Below are 25121 nucleotides of genomic sequence, written 5' to 3'. Positions count from 1 at the left end.
TTTCAAAGAAATGGCTAAATAACAATGATCCGAGTATTTCATAACATATATACAGATGGGAAAGCTTCCTCTACCACTACCAGGAAGAAAGAAGAGGAGACTTGTATAAGGGGGCCTCATTTGCAGGACAATAGAACTTTCTATGATCTTTTTGGATACAAAGATATGCATGAAATATACTAGGGAGGAGAGAGACCTAAAAACAGCTTTCAGATACTTCAAATGAGCAGCAGATGTTAAAACTAGTAAGCTTATTACCTCGTGTCGCCCCGGCTAGGTTGAAAGGTTTCGGTTGGTATAATGTTAGCTTCTTGGAGTAGTAGATGGTCAATTACGATCTGATCAGTTCTACGGGCGTGTTGTCAGGCTGCTGGTAAGCGATTAAGTTGTAGTATATGCGTTCTCAAGCTACAGTCCTTAACCTGAAAATGGAGATATCGAACTTGTGATCAGCTGATGAGACAGAAAAAGAAGTTTTATGACCAGGATGAAGAAGATGGCTGCATCTACCTGCATGGCTGCTAACATGGAAAATAAGTCTTTGCACTGGTCGAGCCCAGCCAGCTCTTTCGCGCTCACTCTTGTGAGTTCAGCCAGCAAAGAATTCACTTCCTCCACCTGAAAATGATGAAGGGAGCAAAGTATATTTGGCTAAAATTAGCAAAATTGTAGTAACCATTGAGCCTTTCTGCATTGAAAGCTCTCTGTCTGCTTCAACATTTGTCTATGGCATGGCACAAAATTTGATATTTAAATTAATGAAGTTATACATGATATAAAAGTAGGTTAAATAAACAAGAATTTTCTCGTGAACTGCAGAATGCGAACATGTGATCAAGAAATGAGAAAAATATGGGTTCCTTTATGTATCAATTTTCTGCCAAACCGCAAGAATACATGTTTCAGAAGATGAAACCTGCAACGGCATTAAGGTACTTGATTTCCAGAATGCTAGAACACCCTGTATGAGACATCTACATTGCCATGTTCCACAAACACCACAAGGACCAAGGTGGAACACACCTAAAAGCCATTCCATATAAATTCTTTTGCCCCCCACCCCCATGCCGTCTCTCTTAGGCTCCATTTGTTTCAATGTAAAATATTTTATATTACCAACACAACAACATATCAAGGCTTAATCTCATTATTAAACAGCTACCTGAATTCTAACTTACTAGTCATCCCCTCTATAACCATAACTTATTGTAAGGCCCTCGTAACTAATATCATATCTTAGAGTCTCCTATCATTTTTTCTTTTCTTTTTTTAGTCTCTCTACTTCTTTTACTAAATACTTATTTTATTCCATCCACTCTCCTTAAATTAGTTTTCTTGTCAAATGACCAAACCATCATAGCCATATCTCACGTATCTTATCTTCAATAAGAGACATTTCAGCTTTTATTATAACTAACTTCATTTCTAATTTTTTTTTGGTATGATTGCACATCCATGTTAACATCCTCATTTCTCTTAGGTTCTGTTTGTTTTAAATGTAACATATTTTACATTAAAACACAACAAATAATGGTTAACCCAAAAATACCCTCATTTGGCATTCTTTTTCATTTAAGGATCATCTTAAATAATTTTGTTAACCAAAAAATACCGTCTTCTCCAATACATTTTCATGGTTCTATGGGGATGTTATCTGGTCCAACCACTTTACTATTTTTCATCTTTTTCCATGCTTGTTTTATTTCCTAAGAATATATAAAGAGTATATAATTTTCATTTTTTTAGAGTTACCAAGATGCCTCAACCACTTATTTTCATATTTTTATTGAATAATTTCGTGAAATACTCCTTTCATTTCTCCTTGATAACCTCCTCATTTACTAGTATTTTTTATTTCACCTTTTATGTATTTCACTGAACTCATTTTTTTTTCTTTTGCTTGAGCTAATTTATATATATATATATATTTTTTTTCTTGTCTTTTATACCAATTTGTTGGCATAAATTTCATAAGCTTTTGATTTTGTTTCACTAACTGTGTTTTTTGTTTCTTTTTCAGCCAACTAAATTATTTTTATAAAAAAATATTTTAAACAAGAAATTATTTTTCATCCTATTTTCTGATACTTGGCTTGTATTTAAAAATAATAATAAAAAAATCTAAAATGCATACAAATGTTGATTTTGCTTCTGTATTATAATGTATATATACATCAAAACAATATATTTATGTATTATTTTTGGAAAAAAATATTTCTGTTTATGAGATATACTATGTAAAATATTATATGTGAAAATTATATCTTCTCCATCTTGTTTAGACATAAAATATTTTATGTAAAAAAAGTCAAAACACTAGGAAATCTAACAACTTTTGTGTGTACAAATATGGTTCTTTGTTAAAATAGTAAAGTTTTAATTTTGGTCTCAAATAGATTTTAAGGTAAAAAGTATTTTCCTAATTTTTGCTATCCAAACATCAAAAAATAAGTATCACCTGTTACCCAAAAAACATTTGTACTTCAGAACAAATGGAGCAGTATTTTTTTAATCTTTTTCTAGGGATGACAATTTTTACCAGACAAGTATCTAACAAATCCGATCTATCCGATCTATTTGGGGGCATGCAACATGGACTTAAAATTTTATCTTAAGAGATGGGTATAGAAGGGAAAAAAATACCCACATAGGTATAAGTAGGAGGACGACTACTAGGCCCTTAGCCCATACCCACCCTGAAAGTATTAATCAATGTATTATTTTACTTAGTATAGTGCCAGAATATTATGCATACAAGGTCAAGACCAAGCAGCCTACCTAGGATGTTGGTGCTATTGGCTTTAGGAAGCCATTTGGCAACATTAACTGCATTGCAATATGAAATATCGAAATGAGATGCTACTGAAGCTAGTGGCCCTCTAGGATGGTTTTAGATGTGCCAAAAAGTCCAGGTATGAAGACCAAATCATCAACGTTAACATCCAAGACTATTCCTTGGGCTGAAAAGTGTAAACAGGATAGTGAGACTAAGTATGAGATGACAAAAAGAAACGATGCATGCTCGTCTGAGTAATTGGCAAGTGGTTACATGGATTTGTTCAGGCCAGGGGTTCATGGTGGGAAAGGCATGGCTCAATGAGGGATTTTCATGATAAGCGGAAAAGGAGTACATAAGTTTTCATTTCCATGTGTATTTGGATTTGCCAACCGATAAATATGTGTCACAACCCTAAAGGGCGGGCAAGGGTATGAATGTAATTAGTAGTTAGGGAGAAAGGCTGTAATTAGCCTGGTATTGTAATATGCCATAGCTGTACTAAACGGTTGCATCTCTAACAATTTGTACCCTTGTTGTTACAACCATTAAGGCAATTGAATATAACATAAATCTTTCTGTTGAGAATCCCACATCGCCTTCATAAGAAAGACCTGGGCTATATATAAGGAGGATCCCTCCACCTATTAAGCTGACTTTTCAGGTTGGAGTTCTACCTCTAACTTCTCACATGATATCAGAGCTAACCCTTGACTGTCGTGGTCATGGACCAGTACCCTACCCGATCACCTGGGCATGTATCAATTACTGGAGAAACTTTGGCGTGGGGAAGAGTGTTGAGAATCCCACATCGCCTCCACAAGAGAGACCTGGGCTATATATAAGGAGGAGGATCCCTCCACCTGTTAAATTGACTTTTCAGGTTGGAGTTCTACCTCTAACTTCTCACACTTTCCCTCCAGAATTCTCTCTCTCTCTTTTCCTCTCAATTCTCCCTCCTTTCAAATTCTCTCTCTCTCCCTCCAATTTGAATTCTATGGTTACTTAATTTTTCCAAACTACATAAGTCTCAAATCCGAGACTTATCATTTGGTATCAGAGCGGGACATCCTCAGAGATTGAAGGCAATATCAACTCGAGCAAAATCAGTGGTGGAAGGCACATGTATGAAGCAATTGGAGACGCGCATAGAGGTGTTGGAGTTTGGAATGAACCAAACTCATGAGGCTATCACTCTAGGCAGGGAAGATCAAGCTGCTCCCAGAGAAGCGATGCAACGGGAGTTAGAGAAGTATCGGGAAATCATCAATCAGTACGGACAAAGAATTCATAGCATATTCAATATACTCTCTGCCTTTCCACAATTCAGGTAGCCGCCTGAATTCCCACCCCGATCGACGACGGATCCCAGTCATTTTGGCCACAAAATACTCCCACGACCTGACGGATTGATTGAACCAAGTGAGCCGTCATAGACGGACATCAGAGCACTGGTAAGAGGTCTGAATTCTCACACTAATTTCTCCACCCCAATGCCTCGTTTGGAGATTCCCTTGTTTGACGAATCCAAGCTGACGTGGTGGATCCATTGGTGTAGAAGCTCACTATGGCAACAACATATCTCAATGATATTATCTACTCCTAGTATCATGGGTGGATCAAGGCGAGGGAGGTGGAGGCTGGATGGAATGAGTTTACAAAAGAGCTGTGTGTAAGGTTCGGGGAGAAGAACACGTCAGATGTGATTGAGAAGTTCAAGATGTTGAACCAAACGGGAATGGTGATTGACTACCTGGACAAGTTCAAAGAATTGAGAGCTCTTATGTGGAATGCACAACCATACCGGACAGAGTAGTATTTTGTATTGAATTTTGTGAGTGGCCTTAGAGGATAATTGTAGTCCATAGTCAAAATGATGTTCCTACCACTATAAGTTAGGCCACAGAGAAGGCCAAGCTTCAAGAACTAACGTTAGAGGCCATCTCTGGGAGGGGTAAGCCGGGGCTTAGGAGCAATGTGAACCCTCCACAACCTATGGGGGTGAACATGAAGGGGATGAGTGCTGGAGGCAGAGGTAGAAGATGAAGGAGGGGAGATATCTTTCCATGCATTGAAGGAGGGCCGATAGGAAAGATAATAAAAGTCAAGGGGCAAGCCAAAAGGAGGAAATTGATGGTCCTCATAGATAGTGGCAGTACACATAGCTTCCTCAGTAAAGCTACTACCACTGATCTACAGTGAGACTTGGTGGCCACCACACCATTGTCTATCATGATGGCCAATGATAACCGTATGTTTAGCCACTACAAATGCACAGATTTCAAGTGGCTCATGCAAGGGCAGGAGTTCTTGATGGACCTAAAGGTGCTGGAATTAGGGGGTTGTGATATAGTGTTAGGGGTGGATTGGACAAAAACCATTAGTCCTCTAACATTTGACTTCAATAAGCTAGAGGTGACAGTTGAGGTGGATGGCAAGAAGCTAACATTGGTGCGAAGCCTAAAGACAGAGGAATGCAAAGTAATTATAGGGAAGAATTTACAGAAGTTACTTAAAAAGAGGAAGTTCCACATTTCCCAGCTATTCTCCATTCAAACTGTGGAAATGGAGGAAGAAGGCTGCACGGGAACAAGGGGCAATGAGAAGCAGATAGTGGAACCTACACCATCACAAGAAGAGGTAACCCCCTTGGGCACACTCAATGAACTTTTGATTGAGTTTAAGAAATTGTTTGCTAAACCTACCTCTCTCCCCTTAAACCGAGCCTTGGACCATACCATTCCCTTGAAACCCAATTCAGAACCAATCAATATCAAGCCTTGCCATTACCCGCCCATACAGAAATCTAAAATCGAAAGACAAGTTAAACAAATGTTTTCCTCCTCAATTATACAACCCAGCCAAAGCCCATTTGCATCACCTGTCCTATTAGTCAAAAAGAAATATGGTACCTGGCGATTTTGTGTGGATTATCGCCAGCTCAACACCCTAACCATTAAGAATAAATTCCCTATTCCCATTATAGAAGATTTGATGGATGAATTACAAGGGGCAACCATTTTTTCTAAGCTAGACTTGCGATCTGGGTACCATCATATTAGAATGCACCTTGCAGACATCCCAAAATCAGACTTTCCAACCCATCAAGGCCTTTATGAATTCCTTGTTATGCCATTTGGGTTCACTAATGCCCCGGCTACCTTTCAAGCCTTGATGAACCAATTATTTGCCCCTTACCTAAGAAAATTCATATTAGTATTCTTTGATGACATACTAATATATAGCCCTAACCTGAAACTCCATCTTTCCCGCCTACAGACAGCATTCCAAATCCTTAAACACAATCAATTGTATGCCAAGATGTCCAAATGCTTGTTTGCACAAAAGGAGGTTGAATATTTAGGGCATGTAATATCGGGGAAAGGAGTTATACTGATCCAAGGAAGATCTCTGCTATGACTAAATGGTCACAGCCTACTACTGTGAAGAAATTGAGAGGGTTCTTGGGACTAATAGAGTACTACCAGAGATTTGTCCCACACTATGGGATAATTAGTAAGCCCTTGACCGAGTTGCTAAAGAAGGATAAGTTCCGGTGGAACCCCAAGGTTGAAATGACATTCACAGCCCTCAAGGAGGCAATGACAAGAGCCCTGGTATTAGCTCTCCTTGACTTCTCAAAACCTTTTGCGGTAGAGACAGATGCTAGTGATATGGGGGTAGGTGCAATGCTCATGCAAGAAGGCAGACCGTTAGCATACCTTAGTCAAGCCTTAGCCCCAAGGCACTTGGGACTAAGTGTATACGACAAGGAGCTACTAGCAGTCTTAGTGACAATGGACAAGTGGAGGCACTACCTGGAAGGAGGCCCTTTTATCATTAAGACTGGTCATGATAGTTTGAGGCATTTGTTGCAACAGAGACTACACACCCAGCTCCAAAGGAAGGGGGTATCTAAACTGATAGGCTTGGATTATACAATCCACTTTAGGCAAAGGAAGGAGAATAAAGTGACCGATGCACTTTCTATAAGAGAAGAACAAGCCAGCTACAGTGCCATTATAGCTGTCGTCCCTGATTGGGTAAAGGAGATCACAGAGAGCTATGAGCATACTGAGAGTGGCTTAAGGAATTGCAAGAACAGTTGGCAGTGGATCCTATAGGGAGCAGGGGGTATACCATGACACAAGGACTGATAAGATATCGTGGCAGAATAGTGGTTGGGAATGATCAGAGGCTCAAACGAAGGATTTTGCAATCCTTGCATGACTTCCCCTTAGGGGACCATTTTGGAATTCGAGCTACCTACCACAAGGTAAGACAAATGTATTTTTAGATAGGACTCAAGAAGGAAGTAATGGAATTTGTGTTGTCTTGCCCTACTTGTCAGAGGTGCAAGCATGAGCATGTGGCCTTACTAGGACTCCTCCAACCATTGGCCATCCCAGAACAAGCTTGGGAAGGGGTGTCTATGGACTTTATTGAAGGACTACCCAGGTCAGAGGGCAAGGATGCTATATTAGTAATTGTGGACAGATTAAATAAATTCGCATACTTTGTAAGTCTCACCCACCCATTCACGGCCCAAGAGGTGGCTATGCAGTTCCTTGACTCGATGGTTAAGATTCATGGGGTCCCAAGATCAATAGTGTCTGATAGGGATAAAATGTTTACAAGCCATTTTTGGCAGGAGCTGTTTAAAGGCTTGGGAGTAGGGCTACATACGTCCACAGCATACCATCTGGAAACGGATGAGCAAACGGAGAGAGTGAATCAATTCTTGAAGTCCTACCTACGGTGTCTGTGTTTTGCCAAGCCCAAGAGTTGGAGCAGATGGCTATCTATGGCACAGTGGTGGTACAATTCAAGCTACCATAGTGCCATCAAGAAGTCCCCTGAGCAGCCCAACTATTGTCCTTTCTTGGGGACAAGAAAGATCCTAAGGGGAGGGAAAATGTCACGACCCTAAAGGGCGCGCAAGGGCATGAATGTAATTAGTAGTTTGGGGGTATGAATGTAATTAGTAGTTTGGGGGCAAGGCTATAATTAGCCTGGTATTGTAATAAGCCATAGTTGTATTGAACGGTTGCAGCTCTAACAACTTGTACCCCCTTGCGGTTACAACCATAAGGCTGCCTATAAAAGGATAAGAGGCGTCGAGGATGGGATTTATGCAATTGAATAGAGCATAACTCTTTCCCTCCAAAATTCTCTCTCTCTCTCTCTTTTCCTCTCAATTCTCCCCCCTCCTTTCAAAATCTCTCTCTCTCTCTCTCTCCCTTCAATTTGAATTCTACGACTACTTAATTTTCCCAAACTGCATAAGTCTCAGATCTGAGACTTATCAATATGGTAGCTTTAATTCTTTTCTCAGATACTGCTAGGAACAGTTGCTCTACTTGCTTTTCTTACATAGTATCTTGTTATTTTTCAAGAACATAATGAAACACAAATTTTGGTGTAGCAATCTGTTCAGGGAGTTAATTATGAAGCTCTTCTTTGATAGCTGTTGAAACTTGTAGTAATCTCTTAATGCAAAACAATGACATAAACTATATCTGATTCCTGTCATATACATGCAACATTCTTGTCTCACATATATCCCAGAAACTCTTGTTGAGAAAGTAAAATCTTAATCTGAACTAGGGCAGGACCCAATCATATTAGTAGATCAATTGCAATGAATTTACCGTACTCCATTTAGTAATATCAACTGAATTCAAGGTGAAATGTGGCCCTGAAAATTAAATGATGATGTTTACCTTGGACAACAGCGAGCATATTGATGACACCATCGTATGCATCACATCAACTGCTGAACCGATAGCATCTTTGACATTTTGCACATCAACCTGATAAATAAAAGACAAGGTACAATTTGCTAAGCACCACAGAGAAAGTTTGAGCTCTTGAGAGTGAAGATACTGCTGAATTAAAGAAAAAGGAGTAAAAAAACCCAACAAACGTACAATTGCTCCTCCAACAACTGGAAGGCGAAGAGTGCTAGCTTTCAAAGCTTCAGTTGCTCCAAGCAAAGAAACAGAGTATTCTTTATCTAAAGAAGCCCAATCTTCCAAAAAAGTTATCTAAATATAAAATGAATTCAGAGTTCAGATACCCTTATAGCATGTGTCTAAGAAAAAACATCAATATCTGAGAAAAATATGGTCACAAGCAATCATCTCTAATACCAATTAGGATATCTGACAATCTAGCAGAAGTTTGATAGTATTCAACATTTTACACCTCTCCCCTACCGGTAATTCCACTAAAATTTTCCAACTGGATCACAATAACAAAGCAAAATAGGCTCAGAAAAAAAAAATGTTGAGAGTTTGGATGAGATGCACCACTCCAAAAGGGAATGGAGATGGAAAAACAAAGGAATAATTAAATATGCAGGAAAGGAGCACCTCATTTAACTTGAAAAGAAGCTCCAAGGTAAAGGCAACTTTTATAGAGAGGAATTTTTTTTTTTTCTTCTACACATAAAATAACCCAGAAATTTTGGAACACTAACTTTGCTTATGGCCACAATTTTTAAAAAATATTATTTAAATTCCAAGAACCTTCAAGTTCATCAGCCCATTTAAAGAAATTCTCTGCTATGATTATGGTAATTTTGGTACAAAGGCCCCAAAATAATAGAAATCTTCCAGTTGGTGGTTATTTCAATTTTCCAGAATTCTGGGAAAAAGAATTGACATGCTTTCTTTGTGAAACCCATTCATCTTTCAACTCTTCCTCCAAGAAAATTCTTGATTTATTTCCTACAGAAGGAAATAAGAAACAGAGTAGGAGGTAAAATCCCTAAGGAAGTGTGATTGAATCAAGAATCCAAGATCAGGGACCAAATCTTGAGAATGACAAGTCATGACACAATGAGTCAAGTGATTTTTTAGATGTGTTTTCCACGTGTCACTCAGTTTTAATAGGAATTACTCTCAGCTATTTGCTAATTGGGAACTAAACCTCGAGGGTGGCTACACATTAATTCATTTTTTTAAGCTGGTGAATGTACACCAGTTACAACTTATCCCAGACTGATCTACTTTGTTTGCAGCTTATAAGTCATGACAGAACTTATAAAATATCTATATAGTGGACAATGGTTTATACACTACGATTTTGGACCTGCAAGTTGAGTACTCCAATTGTATACATCAATGGACGGCGGGGGAGGGGAGGAAGAGGTTGTGTGCTGCAATGTATATTTTGGGTAATAATTAACTACCTATTCAGAAACTCGTCTGGTGAAGGAAGTGCTGTGCAACCCCTATATCTTTATGTGCAAAATCGTTATTTCTTTAGTAAAAGATGTTATTTTTATATGTAATTGTGCCACAACTGATACTAATTTGAATCTTCAAGTGTTTTTCCATATATACAATTTATATATGTAATTGGGTCACAGCTGATACTAATTTGAATCTTCAAGTGTCTTTCCAGTTTCCATATATAAAATAATTCAGAAAAGTGACACGTAATTATAGAATTCATGTGTGCGAGGCAGACAACACATGCATATCCACACTTTTGACAAGAATGTAGAACAAATACAAAGCCAAGCCAAACAGAGACTCCCAACCAAAGAGTTCCAGCAGGATCTGGTATTACAAGAAAAGAATAGTCAAAAAAATCTTACTTGTCCCTTGAGAATTGCAACTAGCTTCAACTTTTGCCTCAACAACTGCAAACGGTGTCTTTTTTTGGTGACTGAGTCCCGTAGATCTGAGATTGTTATCCACGCATTCCAGAGATTTTTCTGATAAACAAAGGACAGCATTTAGGTAATAAAGTCAGTATGAGTATTTAATGCTACACTTTCTGACAAGTAGAAAAACAAAGCAATGTAATCACATTACAAGCTAAGAAGAAAAACGCACAATAAATGTATATTTTATATGTACAAAAGAAAATAAAAAAGTATTGCAGATATAAATCTATTTTTGTTTTATTAAAATAGTACAGAAAAGGGTAAATAACAGCCTCTACAGTTACACCAAAAATTGGGTCTCCTTAAACTTTAATTTATGACATTTTCCCCTGTTGGTGGAAACTAGTGTAAGATGGACCATTACTAGTTAATTTAACGCCACAAGTTAATGCAAGTTAACAATGCAACCCCTGAGCTAAACCCATGACCAAATTGGTGATGAATCTGAACCAAAATGAACTAAGTTGGTTCAATAAAGTTCTCAAGTTTATGCATTTGATTTTTTGTTGATCCAAATTGTTTGGCAAAAGGAACTAGGTAAATTGAGCAAGCAAAATGGGAAGTCATCCCTTTGGCTCGCTCCTTTGTTTGATTTGGATCACATGGGGACAGAAGAAAGGATTCCTTATAAAAGAAAAAATAAAAAGAAATTGTATATTGTTTCATACAATTGAGATTCATAACTTCAATAAGTCCACATGCTACCAAATTTTTAATGGGCCATCCCAATGTAATTATTTGTCTGTTTTAGTTTTCCCTGTAATTACCCTGAACATGAAAAAATCACTCCAACAATCTGATTTTAGTTTTTCATTGGTCAAAAGTCAGCCATCTTAAAAATTCTATCAGCTAACAGATTGCTCACTTTTAATAGTCTTTTACTGTTTTAACACATATTTCATCTGAAGATCCACATTACAACCATGCTCATCATTTTAATGGTTATTGCTTATCAACAGAATTCTTCTGAATAAGTATTGAGAGCATTGTTGTGGATCTTGTCGTTCTAAAGATTTTTGTTCTAATTCTGTCATGTCAGATCCGTGAGGATCTGGCAGTGTTCTAAGACTGATCTCTTCCAAATGGGAGAGACCACGAAGAGAATGAGAAGGATCTTGCGTAAGAGAAGGAAGAATTAGGAGAATAGGGAGAGAATTAGAGAGATAGAATGGGAGGGAAATTCAGATTTCATTCAAAAATATTCATGTGCAATAGAATAAGGCCGGCCACTATTTATAGCCTTCCTCACGAGCTACTACCCTTGGCGGGAGATGTAGGGACAATTCAGCGTTGGGTGTTCCTTATGGTAGATGGGCACTGGTTGGTTGGTTCTCCACCGACTTTTTCAATAGCGATACATGAAATACCGGATGGATGTGAGTTCCCTCCGGTAGTTGCAGTTTATAGGCTACATCTCCCATCTTAGCCAGAATGGGAAAGGGACCAAAATATCTAGGACTCAATTTAGAGATAGGGCCTGGGGTTAAGGCTTTGAGGTGTGGTCCTTTTAGCTTAAGGTAGACTGTCTCGCCCACCTGGAATGTTCTCTCACTCCTCCTTTTGTCCGCTATTTGTTTCATCCGATTCTGAGCCATGGCTAAGTCCCTTTTTAGCTATTGAAGGACCTGTTGCCGTTGTTGCAGGTGGTCATCCACCTCTGCCACACTGGTAGATACAAGAAGGGCTGGTAATAAGGGGGGTTGGTAGCCAAAGAGGGCCTCGAAATGTGTCATTTTAATGGCACTGTGGTAGGAGGAGTTATACCACCATTGTGCAATTGAGATCCACTTATGCCAGCCTTTTGGGTGCATAAAACAAAGGCACCTGAGGTATATTTCGAGGCATTGATTCACCATTTCGGTCTGCCCATCCGTTTGAGGGTGATAGGCAGAAGAGAGGCTTAGCTTTGCTCCCAATGATTTCACTAGCAACTGCCATAGGAGGCTAGTGAAAATCTTGTCTCAGTCTAACACTATAGTTTTCGGTAGCTCATGCACTTTCACCACTTGATTTAAGAAAACCCGAGCTACTTCATGTGCTGTGTAAGGGTGAGTAAGGGCCATAAAGTAAGCAAATTTGGAGAACTTGTCTACCACCACAAATATGCAGTCCTTTCCTTCTGACCGTGGAAGGCCTTCAATGAAGTCCATTGAAACACTCTCCCATGCTTGCCCGGGAATGACCAGTGGTTGTAAAAGTCCTGGATAGGCCACAGTCTCCGATTTACATCTCTTGCACACATCACATGCTAGTACAAACTTCATCACCTCCTCTTTCAACTTAGGCCACCTAAACAGTTGCTTCACCTTGTGATAAGTATTTTGGACTCCGAAGTGGCCACCAAGAGGAGATTCGTGTAAGGCCTGCAGTATCCTCCTCTTCAGTTCCATGTTGTTTCCCACCACCAGCCTACCTTTGAATCTTATCACCCCATTCATCAGCGTATACCCCACTTTACTTGCAGGAGCAATTATCAATTGTTCTAGAAGATTCTTGGTCTATTCGTCATAACTCTTAGCCACTTCTTGACACCATTCTGGAACCAATGTTGAGATAGCAGCAGTTGTCCCGTCTTCAAGGCATCTAGACAAAGCATCAGCTGCAATGTTTTCCTTCCCCTTCTTGTATTGTATTGTGTAGTTCAAGCCCATTAATTTAGTCATCCCTTTTCTCTGCAAATGGGTGTGAAGTTTCTGTTGAAGTAAAAACTTCAAACTCTCATGATCTGTTTTTATGATGAATTGGTTTCCCTCCAAATAATGTCCTCATTTTTCCACCACAAAAATAATCGCTAGCAACTCCTTTTCATACACACTGAGGCCCATATGCTTTGGGGCTAGGGCCTGACTGATGAATGCCAAGGGTCTGCCCTCTTGCATGAGCACTGCTCCTATGCCCATTCCACTTACATCCGTCTCCACCACAAATGTTTTGCTAAAATCGGGTAGACCGAGCACAGGAGCCTCACTCATAGCTCTCTTTAATGACTCAAAAGCGATATCTGCCTTATGATCCCACTCAAATCCATCCTTTTTTAGTAAATCTGTCAGTGACCTACTGATGCTTCCATACCCCTTCACAAACCTCTTATAATAACTGGTCAACCCCAGAAAGCCGTGCAGAGCCTTAACAGTCTTTGGTCTTGGTCAGTTGGTCATGGCAGCCACTTTTTTGGATCCGTACTCACTCCTCGGCCCGATATGATATACCCCAAATACTCCACCTAGCTTTGTGCAAAGGCACACTCTAATCTCTTAATATATAACTAGTTGACCTTAAGAATTTCAAATGTAGTCCTCAAGTGTTGTAGGTGGAGTTCAAAGGTTGGGTTGTATATAAGTATGTCATCGAAGAAGACAAGAATAAAATTTCTAAGGTATGGCTCGAAGATCTGGTTCATTACGGATTGAAAAGTGGCCGAGGCATTTGTTAACCCAAAGGGCATGACAAGAAACTCATAATGGCCCTGGTGTGTTCTAAATGCGATTTTGGGAATGTCCATTGGATTCATTCGGATTTGGTGGTATCCGGATCTTAGGTCCAATTTAGAGAAGATAGTGGCCTATTTAAGTTCGTCAAGTAGGTCATCAATGAGTGGGATGGGAAATTTGTTTTTGATGGTTATCTCATTTAGCTGGCAGTAATCAATGCAAAACCGCCAGGAACCATCTTTCTTTTTGACTAGCAACATAGGTGATGCAAAAGGACTGTGACTGGGTCTTATGAGGGATTTGTGGAGCATCTCCTTAACCAATTTTTCTATCTCAGTTTTCTGGTTAGGAGGGTAATAGTATGCACGGATGTTAACAGGTTCTGTGTGGGGTTTGAGGTTAATAGTGTGGTCAACAGTTCGGTTTGGAGGTAAAGATTGAGGCTCTACAAATAAATTCTCAAATTCAACTAGAAATATATTAAGTAGATCAAAATGGTGTACCTCAGAATGGAATGGCGGTGAACTATTGATGGTTAACATGAATCCTCCTTCTGTAATTAGCTCCTCTTCTCCTTCCTCCGTGGCCTGAACAGAGAATAGTTGAGCCACTTGACACATCTTGTGTTTGAGTAGCTTCTGCAGCCCTTTACCTGTAATCATCTTGCATACCCCAATCTCCTTGCTGCCTCTAAGTGTCATCTTCCTTCCCTCCTTTTCGAATGTCACCTCCATTTTATTGAAGTCAAAATAGATCGGACTAACATTCTTCATCCAATCGACTCCCAGTACTACATCACATCCCCCTAATTTTAGTAGTCTCAAATCGGCCTCGAATCCCTCTCCCTGCATATCACAACAGAATCCTGCACATGCAAACTTGCTCATTACCTTATTCCCATTAACCACTGTTACTGTCAATGGTTGAGTTGGAATCGGGAGCATTTCAACCTCTTAGTTGTGCTGTCATCCAAGAAATTGTAGGTACTCCCACTATTAATTAGAATCATCAGCTTACTCTCCTCCACTTGCCCTTCCACCTTAATTATCTTGTTGTTGGTGAGTCCCTTAAAGGCATGTAAGGATATCTCACCATCGTCTTCTTCTTCTTTTGGTACGAGTGTTGTTTCTTCCCCTTCTACTGGATCCTCTTCTTCTCCTTCTAGCAACAAGAGTTGTTTCCTACATTGATGTCCCACATAGTACTTATCTCCACATCAGAAACAGAGGTTCGCTTGCCTCCTCTGTTCTATGGTCTTCCCTCCTTGGGGGTTGGGAGCTAATAGCGCTAAGTTCTTCATCCCCTGAGATCCCCTTCCCCATTCCCTGGTAAAGCTCCTACCAAGCAGTGAGTTCATTGGAGCTACAATCCTATTCGTTGCCCTTTGTTTCTTCATTAGTGCTTCCACCGCCACCTCATGCAACCTAGCACTAAAGGCAGCATGCCTAAGAGTACATGGTCTTAGCACTTTCACTAGGGGTCTCAATTCCTCGTTCAAGTCGCTTATAAAGCTTGAAACGAAATAAGTCTTGGTTAGGAAGGGGTTGTGGTTGAGCATTAAAGCCTTCAACTCCTCAAATCTAAGTTGGTACTCCATCACCATTCCAACCTGTTCGATTTTGTTAAATTCTTCAACCACATCAGAGAGTCCTCGATCTCCAAACCTTTCGCAAAATTCTTCTACAAATTCTTCCCACCTACAGAATTCTCAAACCTTGGACCACCTTTGATACCAAACGTCCCCTGCATAGTTCAAATACACTACAGCTATGGCTACCTTTTGCCTCTCCGCTACTCTATACCATTCAAACACCTTGTCGCACCTCCTAACCCACCAACGGGGGTTAGTCCCATCGAACAAGGGAATTTCCAGCCTCAACATGGGTAAACCATGCGGGTTGTGGTTTACCGGTGCCTCCTGTCGCCGTTCCCATCCGGCTTCCCCTGGCTCACCCTGATCTTCTTCCCCCACCGATGTCTTAGTGGTCCTCGAATTCCTTCTTCTCCCCGGTATCATAGGATCCGTTCTACCTTGTCCGGTCATAATTGGATTTGTCCTCTCTCGTGGAGGAAAATCAGGTGGAATGTAATACCCCGAGAGCCCAGAAAAGTTAGTATATATCGAGGATAGTATAAGGAAGGAAATAACACCAGCTAGATACCTTTTAGGCTGAACGTAGGCAAAGAACTCCCGGGTTAAGTGTGCTTGAGCTGGGGAAGCTCAAGGATGGATGACCCTTTGGGAAGTTCGCGTAGGCCCATCAAGGTAAGTTGTTCCGGTCCTTCTTATCGCTCGATGCGGGATGTTACAGGTGATATCAGAGCCTACCCTTAGTGAAAGCAGTCTGATGAGGGCGGGGAGTAGTGTCGAGGTGCAAGGGCTTGAGCAAGGAGCGACTTCTGGCAGGCTTCTAGGATGGCAGCCTCCAAAAGGGAGAAATCTGGGACCTATCGTAAGGTCGCATGATGAGGACGTCATATGCTTAAGAGGGGAGAATGTAATACCTCGAGAGCCTAGAGAAGTTAGTATATATCGAGGATAGTGTAAGGAAGGAAATAACATCAGCTTGATACCTTTCGGGCTAAATGTAGGTAAAGAACTCCCGAGTTAAGCGTGCTTGAGCTGGGGAAGCTCAAGGATGGGAGACTCCCTGGGAAGTTCGTGTAGGCCCATCAAGGTAAGTTGTTCCGATCATTCCTATCGCTCGATGCAGGATGTTACAGAATACTTACCTGACGTTGTCTGGCGAACATCACCATAAATCCTCGTACCTCCTCTCGGATCTGAGCTACTGCAACATCCAGTTTCCTGTCCATGGCGATGATCGCCTCATGATTCATGTTCAATCCCAACTCCAATTGATCTACCCTTGCCTGCAAGTCGGTCATCGAGGATCTGCATTGTTGCACTTGTGCCTCCAATCCTTTCATCTGTGTACCTTCCGCCATAGATGACTCCTTCGCTCATGATTCCCAAGAAGTGGCTTTGATACCAAATTGTCAGATCCACGAGGATCTAGTAGTGTTCTAAGACTGGTCTCTTCCGAATGGGAGAGACCACAAAGAGAATGAGAAGGATCTCGCGTAAGAGAGGGAAGAATTAGGAGAATAGGGAGAGAATTAGAGAGATAGAATGGGAGGGAAATTCAGATTTCATTCAAAAATATTCATGTGCAACAGAATAAGGCTGGCCACTATTTATAGCCTTCCTCACGAGCTACATCTCTCGCCAAAGATGATCGCCTAAGTTCACAGCTCACTACTACCCTTGTACAATTGTTTTTATCATCTCCTCCCTAGTATTTTATTTATTACAGTATACCCCAGGTACATGACATGTCAATATTAAGCAAACATCTATACATTCGAATGATTCAGTCAGAGATCCTACCTTCAGTTCTATAACTATTGTCACCATCATCTTGTAGGCAGCATGATTGCTCACCTCACTGATGGAGATTGCATAGATATAAATTTAAGGTGGCTATTGTTATTGGATATATTAGTCATCGCAAGACATGGAATTTAGGAAGTTTGATAGAATTAGAATGTCTATTTTTTTGTTTCCCCATTGTATGTTGTCATTATGGGCTCATCATAACCAATACTAGGTTCAAAAAACGGGACGAACACTTAATCACATATAAAAATGTCACAATAAGCATCCAAATAGATTACTTCCTCATGAGACAAGAGGACCGGGTATGTTGTAGGGATTGTAAGGTGATACCGGGAGAGTGTTTGACTACTCAACATAGACTTCTAGTACTTGACATCCAAGTAAGAAATTGGAAAAGAAAAAATTACATAAAACAAAATCCAAGAATCAGGTGGTGGGATTTAAAAGGGGAGAAACAACTAATTTTCAAAGAAAAATTAAGGGGTAGAAGAGAATGGAATGGAGAAGGACAGACAAACCAAATGTGGAGAGAAATGGCTAATGCCCTGAAAAACACAGCAAAGGTAGTGCTTGGAGAGACAAATGGTAGAGCCCCTAACCTTAAGGAGTCTTAGTGGTGGAATGAAGAAGTGCAATTGAAAATTAAAGATAAGAAAAATTGCTATAAGGCTGTATATCAGTGCAACAATGAAGAAAATCAAAAAAATTATAAAGAATCAAAAAAGGCAGCAAAAAAAGCTGTTAGTGAAGCAAGGTCAAAAGCATACGAGAATCTATATAAACGACTTGATATAAAAGATGGAGAAAGGGATATATATAAATTAGCTAAAGTAAGAGAAAGAAAAACAAGGAATTTAAATCAAGTGAAATGCATAAAAGATGAAAATCAAAATGTATTAGTGAATGAGGGAGTGATTAAGGAGAGATGGAATGAGTATTTCACAAAATTATTCAATGATGATGGCGACACAAGAGTTAGGTTGGAACATCTTAGTAACTCCGAAGGGAACGTGAACTATACATTTTATCGACACATAAGTCCAAATGAAATAAGGCAAGCATTAAAAAAGATGAAAAATCATAAGGTGGTGGGACCGAATAATATACCAATAGAAGCATGGAAATGCATAGGAGAAGAGGGTATCTCCTGGCTAACGAAATTATTTAACGCGATTCTTAAATCAAAAAAGATGCCAGATGAGTGGAGGAAGAGTACTTTGGTCCCTATATATAAGAACAAAGGAGATGTTCAAAACTGTGAAAATTACAGAGGAATTAAGTTAATGAGCCATACCATGAAACTCTGGGAGAGAGTAATAGAGCAGAGGCTCAGAAAAGAAACAGAGGTCTCAGAAAATCAGTTTGGTTTCATGCTCGGTAGGTCAACAATGGAAGCTATATACCTACTGAGACGCCTAATGAAAAGGTATCGGGATCATCAGAAGGACCTACATATGGTATTTATAGATCTAGAAAATGCCTATGATAGGGTCCCTAGAGAAGTATTATGGAGGGTTTTAGAGAAGAAAGGAGTCCGAATAGCCTATATACAAGCCCTTAAGGACATGTATCATGGAGCAGAGACGAGGGTCAGAACATGCAGAGGGGATACTGAACCGTTTAAAATTACAATAGGATTGGATCAAGGTTCTACACTAAGTCCATACTTATTTGCTTTAGTAATGGATGAACTCACTAAAGATATTCAGACAGAGGTGCCATGGTGTATGCTATTTGCAGACGACATAGTGTTGGTGGATGAAACAAAAGAAAGAGTGAACACTAAGCTTGAGTTATGGAGAAACAATTTAGAATCTAAAGGATTTAAATTAAGCAGAAAGAAAACAGAATATATGGAATGTAAATTTAGTAAGAATGCAAGAGTGGAGGATGTTATAATAAAATTAGAAGACCAAATCTTACAAAGAAAAGACCATTTTCGATATTTGAGATCAGTAATTCAAAAAGATGGAGAAATTCACGAAGATGTCACACATAAAATTAAGGCAGGTTGGCTAAAATGGAGAAATGCATCGGGGGTGCTATGTGATGATAAAATCCCATTAAAATTGAAAAGAAAATTCTATAGGACAGCTATAAGACCAGTTTTGTTATAGCGGAGATGAGAATGTTAAGATGGATGTGCGGCCATACAAGAAAAGATAAAATTAGAAATGAAGTTATTCGTAATAAGATAGGAGTAGTGCTAATAGAGGAGAAGATGAGAGAGACTAGACTAAGATGGTTTGGTCATGTGAGAAAGAGACCAAGAGACGCTCCTGTGAGGAGAGTTGATGAAATGGAACAATTAATCAAAAAAAGAGATAGAGGCAGACCTAAGAAGACTTTAAGGGAGACATTAAAGTTTGATATGAAGTGTATGGATCTCAATGAAGATATGACAAAAGATAGAAATACATGGAAGTCTAGAATTCATGTAGCCGACCCCACATAGTGGGATAAAGGCTGGATATGTTGTTGTTGTTGTTGTTGTATTGTATGTTGCCATTAGGTAGTATGCAAAACTGTTTCATAATAAGTAATTGTCAGGCTTCAGCACACTAACTGAACACAGAATTTGGCTGTTATCTCTTTCTTTCATTCTTCTCCTCCAATCTTTCTCTCTCCGGTTCTCCACCTTACAGTTTAATCTAGCCTTGAATCTTCACATTTATATATATATATTTGTATAACTCACGTTCCATATGTTTAAATTTAATCCAACTTATCCGATACCCATTGGCGGGCGTTTTGTCCGCTGGGACTGCTCTTTTTATCATGATTCTGATAGGAGTGTTTTGATAACCTTAAATTTTCCAAATTTGGGGGCTGAGAAGAGGTATGGAAGCAAGGATACAAAAATAATAATCTAAAACCGAAGATTAAGTAGAGAGGGAGAAATAGCTTCTAGGTGTCACACCTAGGGGTTAGAATTGCATCACAATTCCAAGAAAGCATAACATGCTTAGAGAAAATATAGATAATTATTTATTATTCCATTCACCACTAAGAAAAAATATTACAGTAGCATTTATAGAGTTGTAGTAATGTTATTCCTACTGGGTTTAGGAAAATCCTTTTCCCATGAGGAAAACTAAACAAAAATTACTACTAATAATAAGACTAAAAAAAAACATAAATAAAACCTAAACACATAAGTAGAGTTACCAAAAAAACTCTATGAGACATTAAGTAGAATGACAAAAATACCCCCGATACATAAAACATAAATTAAGCCTAACAAAGCTCCAGGGAGGGTCCTCCTTCATCCAAAACATCCCAAATCAACCCTTCTTATATGTATTTAGACGCTGCTCTAGCATCTTCCATCAAACTACTCTGAAGAAGAGTTTTTCTCAACAGAGAGAGTGATGGAGACAATAAAGGAGGCTAAAGTTAGAATTTTATTTCTTTAGATACTATATGATTCTCTCTCTTATCTTCTCTCTGATTCCCTTCTCTCATTTGAGTCTTTGGTTCTCTTCTTTCTTCTCTTTATTATTTTCTTTTTTCCTTTTCTTTCTCTCTGTTCTTCTCTTTCTGCTTGTTCATTCTTCTCTACGGAAACCTAGAATCTACATACCACACCCCAATTAGTGAGATTAAGGGTTGTGATGATAACAATTATGACATCCGTCTTATTCTGGTTGATTCCCTTGTCTCACCATATCAAATCTGCTAAGACAAGTTTAAATGTCTTCCCTTTCCAATAAGAAATCCTTGCTATGAAGTTACCTACCTTTCTAGCACAGTGGAGATGAGTTCATAAAATTTCTTAGAACTTTTAGCACTTTTACTCTTAAATACAATTCTAAAGCTACGCATAACTTGTACTAATAATGCAGCATTTTTGGTTAAGAATAGGCCAAACTCATCTGCAAAACGAGTCCTAACACTAGCAACTATTTGACACATTGTTGCATATATTCACCTATCACTCCAAAAGGAACTTTAAAGAACCTCATTCCGAAGTTAATTCATAGTCAGACATAAATGCATTCTGGATATAGCTTTTCTATTTGTCAACACTCAAAACCCGTTGAACTTGTTTATGTTTGCAATTGCATCAATGAATTTACCCACCCACCCCTCCAATTTGTCAGCTGATCTATTTCAGTAATCTTTAACATTTGCCACCGTCTTGCAAGTTTCTTTTACCTTGCACGTTTTTATTTCCAGCATTTCATATAAGAACTCAAGCAAAATTTCAAAATTTCCCAGGTTTTTATACAGCTTACTTCGTTTGAAGAATGCAGCAGAAGTAACATTTTTTACCATCCAATTAACTGTGACCCATCATTTTCTTAGTATAAGGGTGGCCCCAAGAACTAAAATAGATTATGTAACTTTATCCAATTAACAGATGGCATATAAGCAACATATATCATAGAATGAACCAGAACTAGACAACCAATATACACCCAGCAATATATTAAACTAAGAAAGGCAACGTATATTCGATATATTTAGAAAATGAAACATAATCAGAATACCTCACCTCCGCATTATGTTTCTGCACCAACAGAGCAGCTTCCGACCTAGCATTTACAAACCGCCATTGCAAGTGCCGATTATACAAAAGTCTTAACAAGTGTGCATCAACAATGCGATTCTCCCCGACTTTACCCCTCCGAACATCAACAGCAAAACTGAGAACTGATGAGGTCTCACCAAAATTACTGCTAACGGTTCCAGAAACTGAATTTCTGACCCGAGATGGGCTAAGCATTCCCCTTGAGGGCGATGATCCCATGGATGGCATAAGTTTACTTGGTGATGCAGGCCTCATTCCCCCCCTAACAGGAGAAGACATCGTGCGTGGAGATGACAATGGGCCATCAGTTGGCAACTTTTTTGTTTGAATAAACTTCGGTGGACCTACCAATTTTGCAGGACTGGTCGACAAGGGCGAACCTGGATCCTGCAATCTCCTCAACCTACTGTTGGTCTCTTGCCAAAACCTTGCTGAAACAGCAATTCCTCGAGGACCACTCTGGCCCCTGACAGTCCCACCGCATTCCTGGACTCCTGAAGTACTACCAGAAGATACGCTATCAGTGTCAGATGCAGTGACATCAGATGGCACATATGAATCGTTGTTCACCGAGTTTCCATTTGAACCTCGCTGAATTGCTTTCAACACATCAGCATTGCCCATATCAAGACTTAATCTACCATCAAAAGATGCCCTCCTACCCTCATCAATCATAGATTGCTGCAATGCCCTAACAACATTCCCAGATCCAATGAGCTTCTTCTTCTTATCCTCACTACAATCCAAACTCCTCGACAAAGGAGTCGATTGCCGCGCCCTTGCTGGCCACCGATGCTGATCAATTGGCTTAGCATTTTCCGCCTGATTCCCACCGCCATCAACCTTTCCTCTCGAAGGAGTACTAGTCCTCCTCCTTTCCGGCGTGCCCTTCCTCCCACCGATCAAATTAGGCGTCTGAGGCGCCGCCTTAGTCTTACTAATCGGCAGCGAAAACGCCTCTCCCTGAAACGAGACCGACAAGCTCCGACTAGAAGTGACCAGTAACCTCGTGGCGGCCGACACTTCACCGCCATTCCCCGCCTTCGCTTCAAGATCCGCCAGCAGCGGCCGCGAAGCCCCCGGCCGCCTCCGGTCCACCGACACCGACCGCTTCGCCGGCGTCGGAGTCGAATTTCTGGAAACTAGAGGCGAAGCCGACCTAGTAGAATTCGAAGAAACAGATTGCGCAGCAGCGGAATTGGAAGCGGAAGGAGAAGGCGACATGTATCTGGAAGGAACCGCCCTCGATTTGGGCCTTTTGGGGACCACAGAAACGCCATTGTCTCTCTCGGAAGGCAACAAAGGCGGCCTTGCCGTCGGATTATACAGCTGAGCGGTGGACTCACCTTGCGAAGCAGCACCAGAAACAGCAGCCAACATCATCACACATTATATACACACTACACGCATCCAGAAACAGATTCCGAGGATTCTCAATTTTTCACCTCACATTGCCTTCCATGGCCCAAAAACCCTGCAAAAAGAGAAAGAATCAAGAAAAGCCAGTGGAGCTCAAATTCAAAGCCCCGGTGTGGGTCTGTCGATGATTCCACATTGTGAAGAAGATCTAAGCAATGCTGCAACGAAGATCAGATGCTGGAGAGACGAGTCTTTCTCTCCGGCGAGAGAGACGACGGTGCCGTTGGGTGAGATTGGGGGCAATCGATGCTTCTATAGAGAGAGGGAGAGGGAGAGAGAGAGAGAGGTGAGCTTTGTGCTCGTTTGGAGTCTTGTGAATCTTTGGAGAGACGTTACGCCTTGCCAAATCGTGTTTATTTATTTGTCAAACTTTTAATTAATATATATTTATAATAAAAAAAATACTATTTTCCTTAATTTTTCAAGACGTCTAGACGAAATGTAAAATTATTTAAATAACTATAAATAAAAATAATTCAACGTCCACTATATACAAAGCCTTGGCCGTTATTATATATATATATATATTTACGATAACGTAGCTTGGCTGTTATTTGTAAATTAAATTTTAATTTTTATATAATTATAAATATTTTTTAAATAAATTAACAACACTTCATCATAAATTATTAATTATTTTTAAAAAATTATAAATATTTTTTATATATTTATAACTAAAATACTATTTGCGTATAGAATCTGTAGGCTTATAATTGTATTTGTAATTATACAAAGCCTTATAATAATTGGAGTATTGAAAATTTTGAAATGCCTTGAATATTTCTTATTGGAAAATCAAATAATCAGATATTTGTCTTTTACTGAATTTGTTTTTATTTATTTTTTATTCTAGAATGACATTTCTCTCTCTGAATGGTAAGGATTTCTCTCTTTCTTGAGTTGAGTGACGCTCAGGTCAGGTGGCCCCCACCCTTCCATTCCATTACTAAAATCTTTGCTCTTTTCTAGGTTTTTAATTTCTGACGCTAATTACGCCATAAACGTCTGTGCTGTACAGAAAAACGTTGTTTTAATATTTTAAAAATATTAAAAAAAATATTTTCAATCCATTTTTAAAACATTTCAAAACTCTTTTATAATATTAAAAAATATCAAAAACGTATTTACATTTAGAGACAAGAAAATTTTCATTTTTTCTCGATATTTATTTAAATATATTATGAAATTTATGTTTTTTTAAAATTAATTTTTATATTAAAAAATATATTTACAAACCAAAAAATTTACTTACATGTTTTCTCACATTTCAGTTCTTTATTTTTTTAAAAATGTCATTACTCCGTTTTTGTTTCGTATCATATCTCATTTATATTTTTGTACAATTTAAGTGAACGTTAAATAAATTATTGTATTTCTAAATTTATAAATATTTAAGTTATAATATTTTTAAAAATATTAAATAAATCATTGTACTTTTAGATCTATGACCAAACTTAGACTTCTCTTCGAGAGAGCATTCATCTGAGGCGATATATTCGTCAAATTCTACCAACTTCTCGAGCTTTCTCATACAGATAATTTTTAATTACTATATCTCGAACAACAACAATATATTTGGCGTTTCTTACTATTCTCATTTTTTTTTTTACTTTTTATATTTTTGAAATTAATTTTGCTTAAAACAAATAAGAAATAGACTGCTATTATCAAACACTACTAGGAAATGAACTTTTATTTAATTTTTAAATTTTTTGATACCTAGAGCCACCCTCTAATTTTAATTAAAAACACAAAAATCATAACAACATGAATATATTAAAAATAAACTAAATAAGGCGTCAATACAAAGGGACCAAACAATGTCCGCGATCGGATGGAGATGTATTTTTATGAAATAAATAAATATATATTAATTAACATTA

The 25121-nt window shown here is 38.9% G+C and overlaps 1 protein-coding gene across 1 annotated transcript; it reads right to left on the bottom strand.

Annotated features, from left to right (window-relative positions):
- Window positions 1–23555, bottom strand: LOC127802625 (QWRF motif-containing protein 2-like). Its single transcript, XM_052338541.1, has 6 exons — window positions 21784–23555; window positions 10383–10502; window positions 8707–8823; window positions 8500–8589; window positions 511–618; window positions 1–422 (listed from the first exon to the last, which is right to left on the bottom strand). The coding sequence occupies exons 1-6, from the start codon at window positions 23200–23202 to the stop codon at window positions 363–365; spliced, it is 1914 nt and encodes a 637-aa protein (XP_052194501.1). The 5' UTR covers window positions 23203–23555; the 3' UTR covers window positions 1–362.
- Between the last annotated feature and the right edge of the window lie 1566 nt (window positions 23556–25121).

The sequence above is a fragment of the Diospyros lotus genome, chromosome 5 (assembly GCF_014633365.1).
Source record: "Diospyros lotus cultivar Yz01 chromosome 5, ASM1463336v1, whole genome shotgun sequence".
NCBI lineage: Eukaryota > Viridiplantae > Streptophyta > Magnoliopsida > Ericales > Ebenaceae > Diospyros > Diospyros lotus.
The sequence above is the reverse complement of the archived record's forward strand: the minus strand, read 5'-3'. Positions and strand labels throughout refer to the sequence as shown.